At 39.1% G+C, this 14,941-nt stretch overlaps 1 protein-coding gene across 2 annotated transcripts; it reads left to right on the forward strand.

Moving 5' to 3' along the window:
• Nucleotides 1-2,745: 2,745 nt before the first annotated feature.
• On the forward strand, nt 2,746-12,732 carry LOC117904682 (50S ribosomal protein L19-like). Of its 2 annotated transcripts, none has more exons than XM_034817415.1 (6): nt 2,746-2,833; nt 2,955-3,126; nt 3,722-3,961; nt 4,066-4,152; nt 4,280-4,413; nt 12,301-12,732. In XM_034817415.1, exons 2-6 carry the CDS (start codon nt 2,959-2,961, stop codon nt 12,401-12,403), a joined length of 732 nt encoding a protein of 243 aa, XP_034673306.1. In that variant the 5' UTR covers nt 2,746-2,833; nt 2,955-2,958; the 3' UTR covers nt 12,404-12,732. The 2 variants fall into 2 exon arrangements, with proteins under 2 accessions (XP_034673306.1, XP_034673307.1); XM_034817416.1 differs by having other exon boundaries at nt 3,725-3,961.
• The last annotated feature ends 2,209 nt before the right edge of the window (nt 12,733-14,941 follow it).

A 14,941-nucleotide genomic window follows, 5' to 3' on the forward strand; every position in this document is an offset into this window, starting at 1 on the left:
AGAGTTCATAAGATGTTAAAGGGTATGATGAAGAAGCCCAAATTTATGATAGATGAACCGTTTGAAAGGATGGATTAGAAGGTTGCTACTATGATCCATTTAATACATAATGTGAACTTGACGCATAAAAGATAACTAAAATAGTTTATACTAGTTATACATGACAAAAAATTTGTCAAATAAGTTATATATGAAGACGGAGTTGTATGGCCTACATATGGTAGAAAACATAGATCTACTACAACACACAACACTTTTATATTTTTAATTGATTGACTTTGCAACTATTGCAATTCAAGGCAAGGTGTGAAGAAGAGGGCAAAACAATTTTATTGTTGTTATTACTTCCCTCGTTATATGATAATGTAGTAACAATTCTACTATACGGGGAAATTTTTTTTATAGTTTGATCATGCTATTAGAATTTTACCATATTATGATTAAAAAAAATAAAACATTTGGTGGGGAATACCAAGAAGATGGTTTCTTGGGAAAGTCGGAAAAGAAAGGGGGAAAAGGTCATTAATAGGGAAGATCGTTGAATAAAAACAATTCCAAGTTACAATCGTACTTAATGATGTGAATATGTTAAGTAGAAAATTTGCTATGAAAAATCTCAGAGCTATATAGAGATATAAAAAATTTGGAAAATTGTGGATGTCTTAAAAGAAGTGTCTTCGTAAGTTATTACAAAGATTAAACATAAGTGAATCCAAACATGTGAATGTTCCTCTTATTATACATTTATACTGTCATCATCTCATTTTTGTTCTTGTACAAATACTTGAGGTGGAATTTATGTCAAAAGTCTCTTACTGTAATAGTTTTTATTGTCTTATGTATTTATTGGTTTGTACCAAGCCTAACGTTACATATGTAGTAAGCGTAGTTATCAACCACATGATAAATTCTAGAAAGAAACGGTGAAATACTGTAAAATGGATTCTTAGATACCCTATATATACTCATGATTCAAGTATCTTAGTTGACAAAGGTGTACCCTTTTATAGTCATTGGTTGGATATATTGATTTAGATTATGCTAGAGATCTTAATTCCAAGAGGTATATAATGGGTTATTTGTTTAATTTTTTTCTAGTAGACCTACTAGTTAAGGGTGTAGAATACAATTGCATCATCCATGATAGATATTGTTATCAAAGATCTACACGTAGGACAATGCAATTGATATATCGAATGCAGTTCTTCCCAATGATGAGTTCAAACATTGCTTGAACATTATTTATCTTTTCATTTTGTTGAAGATGGAAAGTTGTATAAACCTATAAAGGATTACAATTTAGAATCTTTAGGAATGTATGTTAAGGATGTTTACAAGTTTAGGAATTGGAGCAAAGGTAAAGATTTTTGAAAAGTGTCTCAATTTTTCTTTTGGATTTATTTTTAAGTCTTCGACATTTTCTTATTTGAATAATATTTTATTATAAACTTTTTCTATTAGTAAAAAGGAAATGTTCTATGGTACGATTTTGTTATAGAAGTATACTTATCCAAATAAAGAATATTCCTTGAAATTAAGTAAGAATATACAAAGAAAATTTGATTAAAATGAGGAGTTTTTTTTATTAGGTTGCTATTTGAGTGGATTGGTTGTGTTAATGGCTAACCAAAGCCCAATTCAAATTAAGAAATAATTGACACGAACTGAACTCAAGGCCAACGCAACATCATTTTTCTAAGCTTAGATTGAGTTCAAGTTGATTAGATTAAACTTGGATTAGTTGGGCTATATGATTTAAAATCCAACCATAATATTTAAAATTTTTTTTTTCTATATATTTATGCCAAATTTTAAATACTAAATATGATAAAATATCAAAATAATAACAAAAAATTAAAAAATTTTTAAATATCTTTCTATAAAAAAATAAAAAATGTTAGAAATAATATAAATTAATATTTTTTCTTTAAAAATATGAAAAGAAAATAAATATTATTATATGTTATTAATATTATAAAAACATTAAATTAAGTTTGAGCTGAGTGATGTTTGTTTTTTTATTTAATTCTAAATAGAATTTTAAAGATTAACGGTGTTAAGTATTATATTGTTTGTTTTTTTAATATTTTATTCTATTAAACATTAAAAAACAAAGACACATCAATACAATATTTTTTCTATTTAAAAAAACTAATAGTGTTTGTTTTTTGTTACTTTTTGCTGAAAGCAATTTGTTTTTAGAATTTAGGTTGTTTATTTTTCTATTTTTTCATGATTTATTATAAACTTTTTACTAAATAGAAAAAACCAAAATATTTAACTTTTTTAAAAATAAAAAAAATAACATATTGGTTTTTCTATATTTTTTAATACTTAATAAAAATAAATTATTATAAAAAAAAAACAATCTAATATTTAACACTATTAAACATTAAAGTTCTATTTAAAATTAAGTAAAAAAACTACAATATTTTTACATTTTCATTTCAATAAAAAATTTATAATAAGTCATTAAAAAATAGAAAAACAAATAACTTAAGAGTTTGAAAACAAATTATTTTCAGTAAAATATACTTAAAAAAAACTTCGTCTTAATCTCAAATTATTTGAATATTAACTTAAGTCTAACCCAACTTAAGCTCGAATGAAAAAAATCTAACCAAAATTCGGACCTATCATTCTACAAAGATTAGAGATATTTTCTCCATTACCATTTTCCTTTTCTAGGGGTATTTTAGACATAAAAGCATGAACTATGTGGGCACTTTTGTCCATGTAGCACAATCATAAACCTTGGGTTTTATTCGAATCAGGAACCTTAGGGTTTTAGATTCTTCATCGACGAACCCCGTAGAAATCCATTGAGATCAATGTGAGTTTTTTTTCTTTTTCTTTTTTTTTTTCTTCATTCAATTCACTTAATTTATCTGTTGAGTTCGCATGTTAGTTGTTTGTAAGTGAATTGTTTTCCAAATTGTCCCCGTCGAATTCAGAGAAATGCAATCATTTCGTGGAGGCATTCTCTCGAAGATTGTTCATTTCAAATTGGCAACAAGATTGTGCAGTTTCGAGACCAATGACGGGGTTGTGGCCGTCGCCAATCTTTGTGGGAAATCATTTGATTCTTCGATCCGCAAGTTCACTTCTCGCTCTTCATTGCCATTGGTACGTTTTCTGCTGATTCATTGTCTGTACTTCGAAAAATGAAAGGGTTTTGCTCAAATTAGAGAATTCCAGCCTGCTTATTGTTGAATGAAACTTTTAATGATTTATTGAAAGCGATCCCTGGGGCCAATCTGGAGGGATACGGATACCAATTGTTTAGGATTTTGGAAACCCAGAAGTGTTTGTCATTGTTAAATTGAACTTTTCTAATTTTATAGCCCAATTTTAGGGCGTCTGAAATCAATTCCTATCTAGCCATCCCCTCTGTTGATGAAAATTAGACTGGTGTCTATAAATGGATGAAATTTTTTGGTTTACTAGTGATTAGATTGTTGGTTTTGTGGATGATGTTCATTTTTTTGTTTGAGGGTTTGATTATGCTTGGGTAATTTGCTTTTTGTTTAAAAAATTTGAGCGATAGGCTAGTGATGATGGCATGGTTCTTAGCATAACTTCTTAGTGTTCATTTCAGCCAGAATATATTGATGTTTACAAGGTCTCATTTTTCATTCAAAGAACATATTTTTCTTATTTCTAGGTTTTATTTTTCTTTAAGATATAAGGGTTTATAGCAATCCTTGTGAATTTTTTCCAGCAGTCAAAGTTTGGATCGCAAGCAGAATTTTTTACTCCTTCAGGATCACTGTTAGACAGAAGCTCTAGGTCAGGTCTTTTTCAATGGACAGCAGCAATGCCAACTTTCCCCAGCAGGTGTATCACGACAACAGTTAACCCTATTTCTGCTTCACAAGATTCTTCTGCTGCTCCTGTTTCCGATTTGGCTCCACGCATCAAATTTAAGAGGCTAGATAAAACATCCAAACACATAATGCAGGCATGCTTCATTTTGAGCACTGTTGGAATCAATAGTAACACTTTCCAGGTCTTTCATTAATTCTTTTATTTTAATTTTTATTTGTAATCATGCTGTACTTGCAGATTCTAGATAAGGAAGCAGTGGAGGAGGTGAGGGCAAAGAGAGAGATACCTGAGATAAAGCCTGGTTATATTGTTCAGCTCAAAGTGGTATGTAAGTGCTTGTTGATTTTGTTATTATTTTTATTATTAATTTCTGTCATTATGTGAGTCTGGGTGGCTATGTTAAGGGAATTTTAGCTATAAGTTGTTCCATTGTGATATTTGGTATGAGCAGGAAGTGCCAGAGAACAAGAGGCGTACTTCAGTTCTGAAAGGTATTGTTATAGCAAGGCGGAATGCTGGGCTCAATACTACATTTAGATTAAGGAGGCTGGTAGCAGGGGTGGGGGTTGAATCCCTTTTTCCACTGTAAGTTAATTTTGGTTCTGTTTCCTTTTTTTTTTATTTGTTTATTTTTCTAAAATGAAATATGGTTCACAATATTTGTTGCTTTGAAAATGCTGCTTTATATCAGAGAGGATAAAAAATCATTGAGGCTAGGTATACCAAAATTGCCCCTTCTAAAACCTAATAATCCTTGAGTGTGACTATATGTACAAATCACATCTTGTGTTAATTGCTATTGGTAGATTCACACTAAAGGAAAGAGGTGACTAGAAATTGTAAGATACGGTTGTTAGATGAATGAGATAGGTTACATATGGTTGATAAGATGGCAAAGATGGCAAAGATGTCAAGTGAAAGTGAAGAATGGAGCAATTTGAAGGGAAAAAGTTTAGAGAGGTGGTAAGACCTTGGGCTATGAGTTTTTGTGCAAGTTGGAGCTATTTGAGGGCACTAGTAAGGGAGTGCCTGTGGGTTGCAGGCCAAAAGCCTGTGGCATCCCTTGCTGCTGCACTAGATGGCAACTGTGCTAACAATTCAGCCTTTTTTTTTTTTTTTTTTTTTGATAAGTAAGCACAGAATATATTGATAAGAGGCCAAAAAGCCACACGTATACAGGGGGTATACAAATTAGCTAAGCCTCACCACCAAAAAACAACAAAAAACCCACCATCCCTTAATTGGAGGCTATCCACTCCAACGAGCCTATAAGAGACATCGACCTCTCTCCACTATACATTCTCGCCCAACACCATAAATTACAGACAAAAGAATTTTTAAGTTTCTGAATATCTATCATCCCTCCCCTAAAAGCAAGCCTATTTCTTTCCTTCCAAAGGGTCCAAAAAATGTACAACGGTATAGACTTCCATATCTTTTTCCTTTTTTTCCCTACAAAAGGGCCCCTCCAGCTTAACAAGACCTCCTTTACAGTTTCTGGAAAGACCCACTGAACACCAACCAAAGCACATATCATATCCCATAGGACTTTTGCCACTATACAATGTATGAGGATGTGATTTACAGTCTCCTCTTCGCAACCACACAAGAAGCACCGATTAGGGAGGTGCCACCCTCTTTTCTGAAGCCTATCAAGCGTAAGCACCTTACCCCAAGTAGCCTCCCAAGCAAAAAACAGAATTTTTGTTGGGACTTTATCCACCCAAATGTTGTTCTTCGGGAAATTATTAGCCACGGTATTTACCACCAAGTTGTATGCTTCTTTTACTTTAAACTGTCCGTTTCTCCCCCCTTTCCAAAAAACAGCATCCTCTTCTAAAGTAGGCTTGAACCCCCTCAAAAAATGGAGCATATTACCTACCATTTCCAGCTCCCAATCATTGAAACCCCTCACAAATCTTAAATCCCAATCACCATGGCCCACATTCTGATCCCACAATTCTTCTACTGTGCCATTCCTATTAGCAGCCATCTCATAAAGGTGAAGAAACCTTTGGGACAGCACTGTACAACCGCACCAAGAGTCATTCCAAAAGCTGATTTTGGAACCATTCCCCATATTAAACGCCATGTTTTCCCAACACCAATCTTTTTCCTTCATAATTTCCTTCCAAACCCCTACTCCAAACGCCCCATTAGCCTTTTTGGTCACCCAACCAAGACCCTCTTGCCCGTATTTCGCCAAAAGCACTTGCTTCCACAGATTTTCCTTTTCACAAGCAAACCTCCAAATCCATTTTCCCAACAAAGCCTTGTTTAGCGGGGTTAGCTTCCTTAGACCAAGCCCCCCCTTTTCCTTCTCCGTACACACAACCTCCCACTTAACAAGGTGCACTTTCCTTTCCAAGTTTCCTCCTCCCCAAAGAAAATCCCTTTGCACTTTTTCAAGCCTTCTCGCAACCGACTTTGGCATACGGAAAAGAGACATTTGATACAATGGTATACTAGCCATTGTGCTCTTAATAAGAATGAGTCTCCCGCCTTTGGAGATATATTGACGCTTCCAATGCGCAAGTCTTCTTCTCATCTTCTCTTCCACCCCATCCCACACGGCAACGCTCTTGTTAGGAGCCCCCAAAGGCAACCCTAGATACACCGAAGGCAAAGAGCCCACCTTGCAGCCCAATTCCGCAGCCATCTCCTCCATCTCTTCCACCTCTCCAACCGGGAATATTTCACTTTTATCCAGATTTATCCTTAATCCTGAGGCGGCTTCAAACCAAAATAGAATCCAACCCAAATAAGTTAGGAACTCCTTCTTGGCTTCACAAAAAACTATAGTATCATCCGCAAAAAGTAGATGGGAAACATGCACAGGCTGCCCTCCTCCTCCTTGGATCCTACATCCCGACAAAAACCCCCCTTCAACAGCCCTCCTAATCAGATTGCTCAACACCTCCATCCCCATCACAAAAAGGTAAGGGGAAAGGGGATCTCCTTGCCTCAACCCCTTAGAACTAGGAAAGAACCCAGCCGACACACCATTCACCAACACCGAAAACTTGGCTGTGGATATGCAACTCCACATCCAACCCATCCACTTTGGACCGAACCCCATCTTTCTCATGACTTTCATCAAAAATTGCCAATTTAAACTGTCGTAGGCTTTCTCTATGTCCAGCTTACAGATAAGACCTCTCTCTCCCCTTTTTTGCCATGCATCAATTACTTCATTTGCAATTAAGGAGGCATCAAGGATCTGCCTCCCCATTACAAAAGCATTCTGATCAGTTGATACCACTCTCCCTATCACTTTTTTGAGTCTATTGGCTAACACCTTGGCCAAGAGTTTGTACAGCCCCCCCAAGAGACTGATTGGCCTAAAATCCGCAAGATCCTCTGCCCCCCCCTTCTTGGGAATCAGAACCAGAAACGAATTGTTAATGCTCTTGATGAAGGCCCCTTGCTCATAGAACTCTTTGAAAAATTCCAGCACCTCCTCTTTAACCAGGCCCCAGCATCTTTGCCAAAAAGCCATAGTAAAGCCGTCCGGTCCCGGGGCTTTGTCCCCATTCATCTCCAACAGGGCACTATGGATTTCCACCTCTGAGAAGGGGTACTCCAAGTTCTCTGCCTCTTGCTGATTTAGATGCTCTAACTGTAGCATTTCAATATCCGCCTTCCAATCTGAGTTTTCCATAAGTAAATGTTGGAAAGCATTAACAATCCCTTCTCTCACATCCTTCTCCTCAGTCATCCATACCCCATTTATCTTAATTCTGTCCATATGATTGAATCTACGATGGGCAGCCACCATGCGATGGAAGTAGCCTGTATTTTTGTCCCCTTCCCTTAGCCATAACTCTCTGGAATGCTGCCTCCAGTGAGTTTCCTCCAATGAGACCCACTTAGCAAAACTGTCATTTGCTTCCTTTTTTGATATTGTTTCCTCCTCTGATAGTCTTCTCTCACATTCCACCTTGTCCCAATGATCCACTAATTGAAGGGCAGCAGCTTTATTATCTTCCAATCTCCCAAACACTTCCCTATTCACACTTTAAGCTTTTGCTTCACTGCTTTCATTTTTGTAGCCAGCCTATAACTGGCACTGCCTCTCACCTCCACTCCCTGCCACCAGCTATGGATTAACTCTTGAAACCCTTCAACATTAAGCCACATGTTCTCGAATCTGAACGGAGAAGGCCCTCTTCTCACAGTTCCACCCTCCAGCACCACCGGAAAATGGTCCGAAACAGGCCTAGACAACCTTTTTTGAGTCACGCTACTGAATTGATCTAGCCAACTAGAAGAAACCAAGAATCTATCCAACCTGGCCCAATACAGATTATTAGGCCCCCCACTCCACGTATAATCTCCTCCTTGCATCGGGAGATCGATCAGCCCTAGCTCATCTATAACCTGAGCAAATTTCCTCATTGCTGCAGAAATTCTCCCTTGTCTATTCCTCTCATTTTGAGAAAGAATAACGTTAAAGTCCCCCCCTACACACCAGGGTTCTTCCCATAATCCTCTAATTGCCCCTAACTCATCCCACATACAGTCCCTTTCATTTTTGGTAAACGGACCATACACCCCCGTGAACACCCAGACAACTCCATCTTCCACCTTCCTAAAACGACAAGAGATAGAGAATTGTCCCTCCTCCCACTCCAACAGCTCCAGCAGCCTTTTATCCCAACAGACCAGAATGCCTCCTGCCGAACCACACGCATCCAAGCCCTCCAATCCAAGAATCTCCCCACTCCTATACTTCTAACCACCCACTCAGTCATCAATTGAATTTTCGTTTCCTGTAAACAGAATAAATCTACTTTCTGACTTTTCACAACGGCTTTAATTAATTTCCTTTTAGAGCTATCATTAGCTCCCCTCACATTCCAACACATAATTTTAAGCTTCATTTACTTCTACAATTTGACACCCTCTGTCCTGTGAAGGACTACTCTGCTTGCTCCCTCCCTCATAATTTATTGAGCATTCCAGCCTTTTCAACTCCCTTTCAAATTTTGTCTTCTCTAAAACACCTCTACTGTATATCTTTTCTCTTCTTTTTCTAATTTTTGCCAGGAAATTCAAGATCTCCTTCTCCAACCCTTCTGTCGAGAAGCCCAAAAACTGGCTAAATTTGGCCAGATTGCAATCCTCCCATCCATTCTCCCTTTCCTCTCTAGCTTCTTGAGTCACAGCCAACTGTGATCCTCTCTCCCACTCCTTGTCGTTATTATTCACAATGTTGACTTCGATCAAATCCCAGCTCCCACCTCCATTATCAACAGATTTACACCTACTCAGCGGGGTATCATTTTGAATCTCCTCACAAGCAACCCCAGAATGATCGTAAAACTCCCCCTCCGGAGCCCGATCAAAAGGAAGAGAGGAAAAAGAAGAATACCCCGAGGCCCTAACCCCCCTTTGAATCTGAATAGACCCATACCTCGATTCCTCTTCAATTAAAGCCCGATCAGTCATTGAATGAACGGTGCCATTTGCTGCTTCCCTCCGTCTTCCATCTCCCTTACTTTGACAAAATCATCTTCTCTATTTCTTCCCTCACTGTACTCGTCCCGCGCCCATAGAGAAGCCCTCTCTAACTTACCATTTCTGCTCTCAGGCTGGGACGGGCTTAAATAATCCCCCACCAGACCATTATTTCCAGCCATATCTGGGTTTGCATCAGCCCACCAACCTGGCTTAGAATAGGATGGCCCAATCCCAGGCCCATCCTTCTCAATCACCACCCCTTTTAGCTTTAGCCCTTTTAGATGGCTCACTATCATTTTTTCCCCTCCTTGGGCCTTAGGAGATAGCGGACCCTCATCAGGCCCAGCCCCATCAGACGCCACCCCATGCCGATTTGGAAGAGGGCTGGACCCATTGGACTCCTTCCTGCCCACAGACGGGCCTGACTGAAGAAGCCCATCCTCCTGACCCAGATCCGCAGGAGACGGGGCTCCAGACCCTGCTCTGGCCCGCTTGCCAGTCCTATCCCCACCCACTCCTCTGACTTGCCCATCATCGCGTCAGCAGGCAGCAGCAGCGTCTCGGGCCTTGCACTGTCCAACTCACCAACGCGCGGGGTAGCGCGTGCCGCAGCTTCACCCCTGACCTCCTCGCTGTGTTTTCCTTTCATACGGCTGCCCGGCATCACCTTCCTCATCTCCGGCCTCACTTCCCACCAGAGAATAAGGGAATAACACACCTCCTCCACCACTATATCTAATCTGCTCGGCAAGCTTCCATTCCTTCTCTTGACACGGATGCGAGCCCATTCCAGTTCCGCCATCTTCTCCGTCTTGGAATCCATGGCTACGAAACCTCCACACTCGTCCCCCACTTTCCGCAAGATGGACGGAACCCATAATGAAACTGGAAGCCCTAGGATCTTTACCCATACTTCCTTCCTGCTCCCACCTTCATCCTCACATCCACACCTAGGACTCCATCGTTCCAGCCCTAACTGGACACCTCCCACCCGCCTGCTTCCAGAGGATAGAACACGATCGGCTTCCCCCTCAAACTGGAACTCCAAGAGAATCCTGCCCTTTTCCATCCTTGCCAGCCCTAGCTTGCCCTGCAACCCCCAGGACCTCGCCATCACCCATCCTAGTCTCTCCATGTCCATTCCATTCTCTGAGTTAGAATTCCAGCTACCTACAAGGCAATGTTCCAGTTTACGCAGATTCCCCCTGATCTCTTCTTCTCTGACTTCCACTCTTATCACTTCCCCCTCCCTGCCATTCGCCCCCTTTACCATATCTGCAAACGACTGCCCCATACTTGCTTTCAACATGCCCCTTTCCTCCTGCTTGTTCTCCTTTTTGCCATTGCTTCCTACCACCTTCTTTAACATCTCCGCCATGAGGTTCCACCCCCCTCTCTCGCCTCTCCCTTTTGGAATAAAGATATTGAAACTTCTCTTTTCCTGTTCAACCACCCCTAATTTAATGAAAGCCCCTGCTTTGTTCTCATCCCGCACCATGGAATAGGCTCTCCCATTCTCCCTCCAACCTCTTTCCCATTTTCCTTTATCCTCTGCCTTAATACACTGGTTCAGGCTGTCCAGTAGTATTTCTACACTCAACAGCCCCAAACGAACCCATGAAGAAACCCCTCCCTTGCTTTCCTCAATAACGATTTGGGTTTTGCCCTGTTTCTCCTCCACCCCGATCTCGAAAATCTTTGACTCCACCCCAAAACTCCCCTCTTTCCTTCTTCTCCTTCTTCGCTTTCCTTCGCGAAAACCTCCCTCATCGCCCTCGCTCTCTCGCTCGCTCTCTCGCTCCATTATCTTAACCCCCTACTAACAATTCAGCCTTTAGGCCCTTTACACCATGTCCCATGTTGCAGTTTATTATTGTGGTTAGGACAGAGTTGAATTCCCTTCTTTATTGGCTTAGTCAAGGTGGTGATGTTCCTCAAAATGGGTTGATCCCCCCCTTAATTAAACCAAGACCTTCAGGTTAACCTGGAGCTAAGGATAAGGTTGTATACACACTTTGGAAAGACCTATAGCTGATCATTGTATTTACCTGGGGTGCAATTTTATTTCACTAATAGTATATGGATGAGTGAATTTTTTAGAAGTTTGATCTAGTGTTCAGTTTAGGCTGCCCAGTTATGGATTGAATGGTTACCTTTATTCAACTGGGATTTCAGCAAAAAACTTCTTTGTTCTCCTATTTTTTGTGTGTGTGAGAGAAATATTAAAGAGATTTTGGTAAAGGTGAATTCATAGATAGTAAGTTATTTCATTGGACAAGATCAGAAGGCACTGAAACCTATAATACATCAGTTAAGTTGTCCCTGTCCACAAAATCTGAAATTGTAACTCACCAATTTTCTTCATAATTGTTATTGGGAAAAAAAAAGGCGTCACAATAGAAGAACCAAAGAGATACCTTTCGTGGCACATTTCCCAACCAGCTCTTTCATATTACTGTGATTAGATATGTCAATTTCATCACCCTGTTCGAACAGTGTTATGCCGATATATCTAAGGGTGGGCCCATTTCCCCTTCAAGTCTGGATTATCCACTCCACTGTAGGATAGAGTATATCCTCCACAAATACAAAAGATTCAGAGCATGACTCTATAATTTGTGAAATATGCCGTTGCATCACGTGAAATGAAGTTTTGTACATTCATGAGCTTCATGAAAAAAGTCCTTGGAAACACGGAAATAGTTTTCTCAGACCTGATGTTGGGTTGTAGGTGATACAGATCATGATTGTGAAGGGGCTTTAAAGTGGCTGATAAGATCCCAAGATTTTTAAATTCCTAAATTGCGACTTAGTAAAACATGTGATGATTCTGTACTATTACTGTGTGATTTCTGTGAAAGATAAGGTTTTGCTTTTGTTGATGCATTGTGAAATGTCTTGTTTTGTATTTTTCTGATTTTGTGGGTCTTTTACCTGTTTTCATCATTTGCTTTTGATTGACAATGCTCTTAGTCTCTGCATAATGGCCAAATGAGTGCGTGATGACAGGTACTCACCCAGCATAAAGGAGATCAAGGTTCTGGACAAGAAGAAAGTGAGAAGGGCCAAGCTTTATTATCTCAGGGACAAAATGAATGCACTTAGGAAATAATAACAAAACTTGTAGCTAGTGGAAGATAAAAGAGGGGCTCCTCGAGAAAAACGATGGGGTTCGATTGCTTTTGCTAGAAAACTCTCATATCATCTGTACTTTCCTTTTTCATTTCCCATTTTGTTTTTCTGGAACAAGTTTTGGTTTATAGCACTTCTTGAATTCCAGGTGTGGGTGGGATACAATGCAACATAACGGAGGACCATCCACAAAATATGCTAATTTACTTCACTGCTTCATTGCTCAGGTTAAAGTAACTTATGAGCAGACATAAATCCGTCTGTCCTTTTTAAAGTTCTATTGAAATTTGTTACCTCATTTTTAGACCATCCATTTAATAATAGTTTTCTGCATGAGGGAAAACATTATCCAGTCAATTTGTGGCCACCCTGTACCTTGGGGGGCCTTGGGGTTTGACCTTTGGCAATTTGTAGTTGGGATCATTTTGTGGACATGTGCCCCTCTAAGGTGGTGGGGCTGGTGGGCCTATTGCACCCTTGGAAGTTTATAGCTGGGGTGTTGTCCTTTGGTATTTCAGTTGCTGTGTTGATAAGGTGGCAATACATGTTCAGGGGTTGGTGAGAAAGTTGGAACCTAGCTTGCTTGCTGTATTCCCAAACCATGCTAAAGATTTAAATGTTACTCTGATTTGATTTGCTCAATATCATCTGATTTACTTGGTTACTGTCTTCTGATGGAAAACTTGGCCACATGATTCTCATGCGACTGTCCTTATTTTTCATTTTGTGTTCAATGTTTTAGCAGGACTTTTAGCCTTTATGCTATGATTGGAGCAGGGAAAAGCCATTCCTTTTCAAACAGGGTGCTTTTGTTAGTAGATAACTTGGAATTTTGTCATCCCCATTGATTGTTGATAGAATGATATCCAACTATAAAATCTTATAATCTAGTCTTTAAACCCTAGTATTAAAGCCAAAATGAATACATTTACAATACCCCATATAGATTCTGCTGAGATGGGCTGGTTGTATTAAATAGATTTGATGATATCCAATTTCAGAACAGAGAAAATGTTTTATAGTCAAGAAGGTTGTACTATTACTAAACAAGTATGAGGATCTGAAAAATGCCAACTGTGATTTTGGATGAGCTGGCTCTTCCGTCCAAGTGGAAACATCTTTTTTCTTATTGTTTCTAAGCAACCCAGATGGAAGCATCTGGGTTCACATAAGAAGAGGATAAAGAAATCAAAAAGATGCCTGAAGAATGACTAATGGGGACACTGTAATGTGAAGCCACGTCCAAGTCAACCATGATATTCTTTATTGTTCTTTTCTGTTGTTCTGCATCTAGTTGTGGGTGGATGAGCTGGAACCCTAGATGAGGAACCCAAATTCTCATCATTGTAGAGGGGAATAAATACCATATCAACTACTAGCAGGCTTTGTCTTCAGATCTGGCTACCCTAAGTGGGCTATGCCCAATAAATTTTATGTGTCCTCTCACTACTCCCATAATGTTTTGAAGAATTTGTCCAAGTCCTAGTGCTTTACATTGATTGATGGATGTGATGGGTTTGATATGGATTTGCCTCAATTGGGGCAGAGGCCTCCCATAGGTGGAGAAGTCCAGAACTTTTGACCTTTGTAAAATAAGTTAGGGCGTTTTAAGGGAACCCATATGGCCATGCTGGTGGCCACATGCCTACATTTATGGGCAAGAGCTTCAGCCCTCATCCAACATTGGAAGTTCCAACAAAAAAAAAAGAAAAGAATTGCAGACCCATTCATGCCAAAATGTAATGATCAATAAAGCCTAACATAAAGCTCAGTCGCAGCTTCTAGGTGGAGCTTGCCCCACTCATTATTAATTGCCTCCCTCTCCCTCTTGAATGGCTGGTGGTGAGAAGCCTAGTTGGCTATTTTGCCTTTCCATTCTTGAATTTTATTGGTGGATGGGGCTATCATATTGGTTCCCTTAGAAAAGATAGTGAATCTGAATGGAATGATTTAAATTTATGTCCAAATAAATTTAACATATATTTATCAACATCTTACATAAGAATTACCATATAAATAATTAAACTTCACTGAAGGAAAATGACTTTATCATAATTTGAAAGGGAGAGAGATGGTTTGATGTAGTCAGGGTGGCAACTGGAAATTTAGTCGGATTCGAAGATTGATAAATAAAATATGAAGAAAGTGGCATCCACCATCATATTAAAATAGAATTATAGGACAACCCAAAAATTGATAAAAATATCCCCATTATATTGGGGGGCGCCGCACGTGGCACCTTGTATTTAATTTATTTAAATGCAAAAATTGAGGAAATATCAATCGTTGGTGGAGCATGTGATATCAATCTCCATATCAACCCAAAACTGACCTTCTAAAGACAAATTCAGAAAACACTGAAAACAAATGCCTTATAGATATATAACAAGTTATTTTATTTAAAAACAGAGAGGAAACGTTTCCGGAAAGCCCGCAAGTCACAGTCAGTTTGACTGGGATTCTGCAGACCTCACACGCGCCACCCATTTCCTTACACGTTTCTGAGATTTGGGTATTG

This window comes from Vitis riparia, chromosome 17 (assembly GCF_004353265.1).
Source record: "Vitis riparia cultivar Riparia Gloire de Montpellier isolate 1030 chromosome 17, EGFV_Vit.rip_1.0, whole genome shotgun sequence".
Taxonomy (NCBI): domain Eukaryota; kingdom Viridiplantae; phylum Streptophyta; class Magnoliopsida; order Vitales; family Vitaceae; genus Vitis; species Vitis riparia.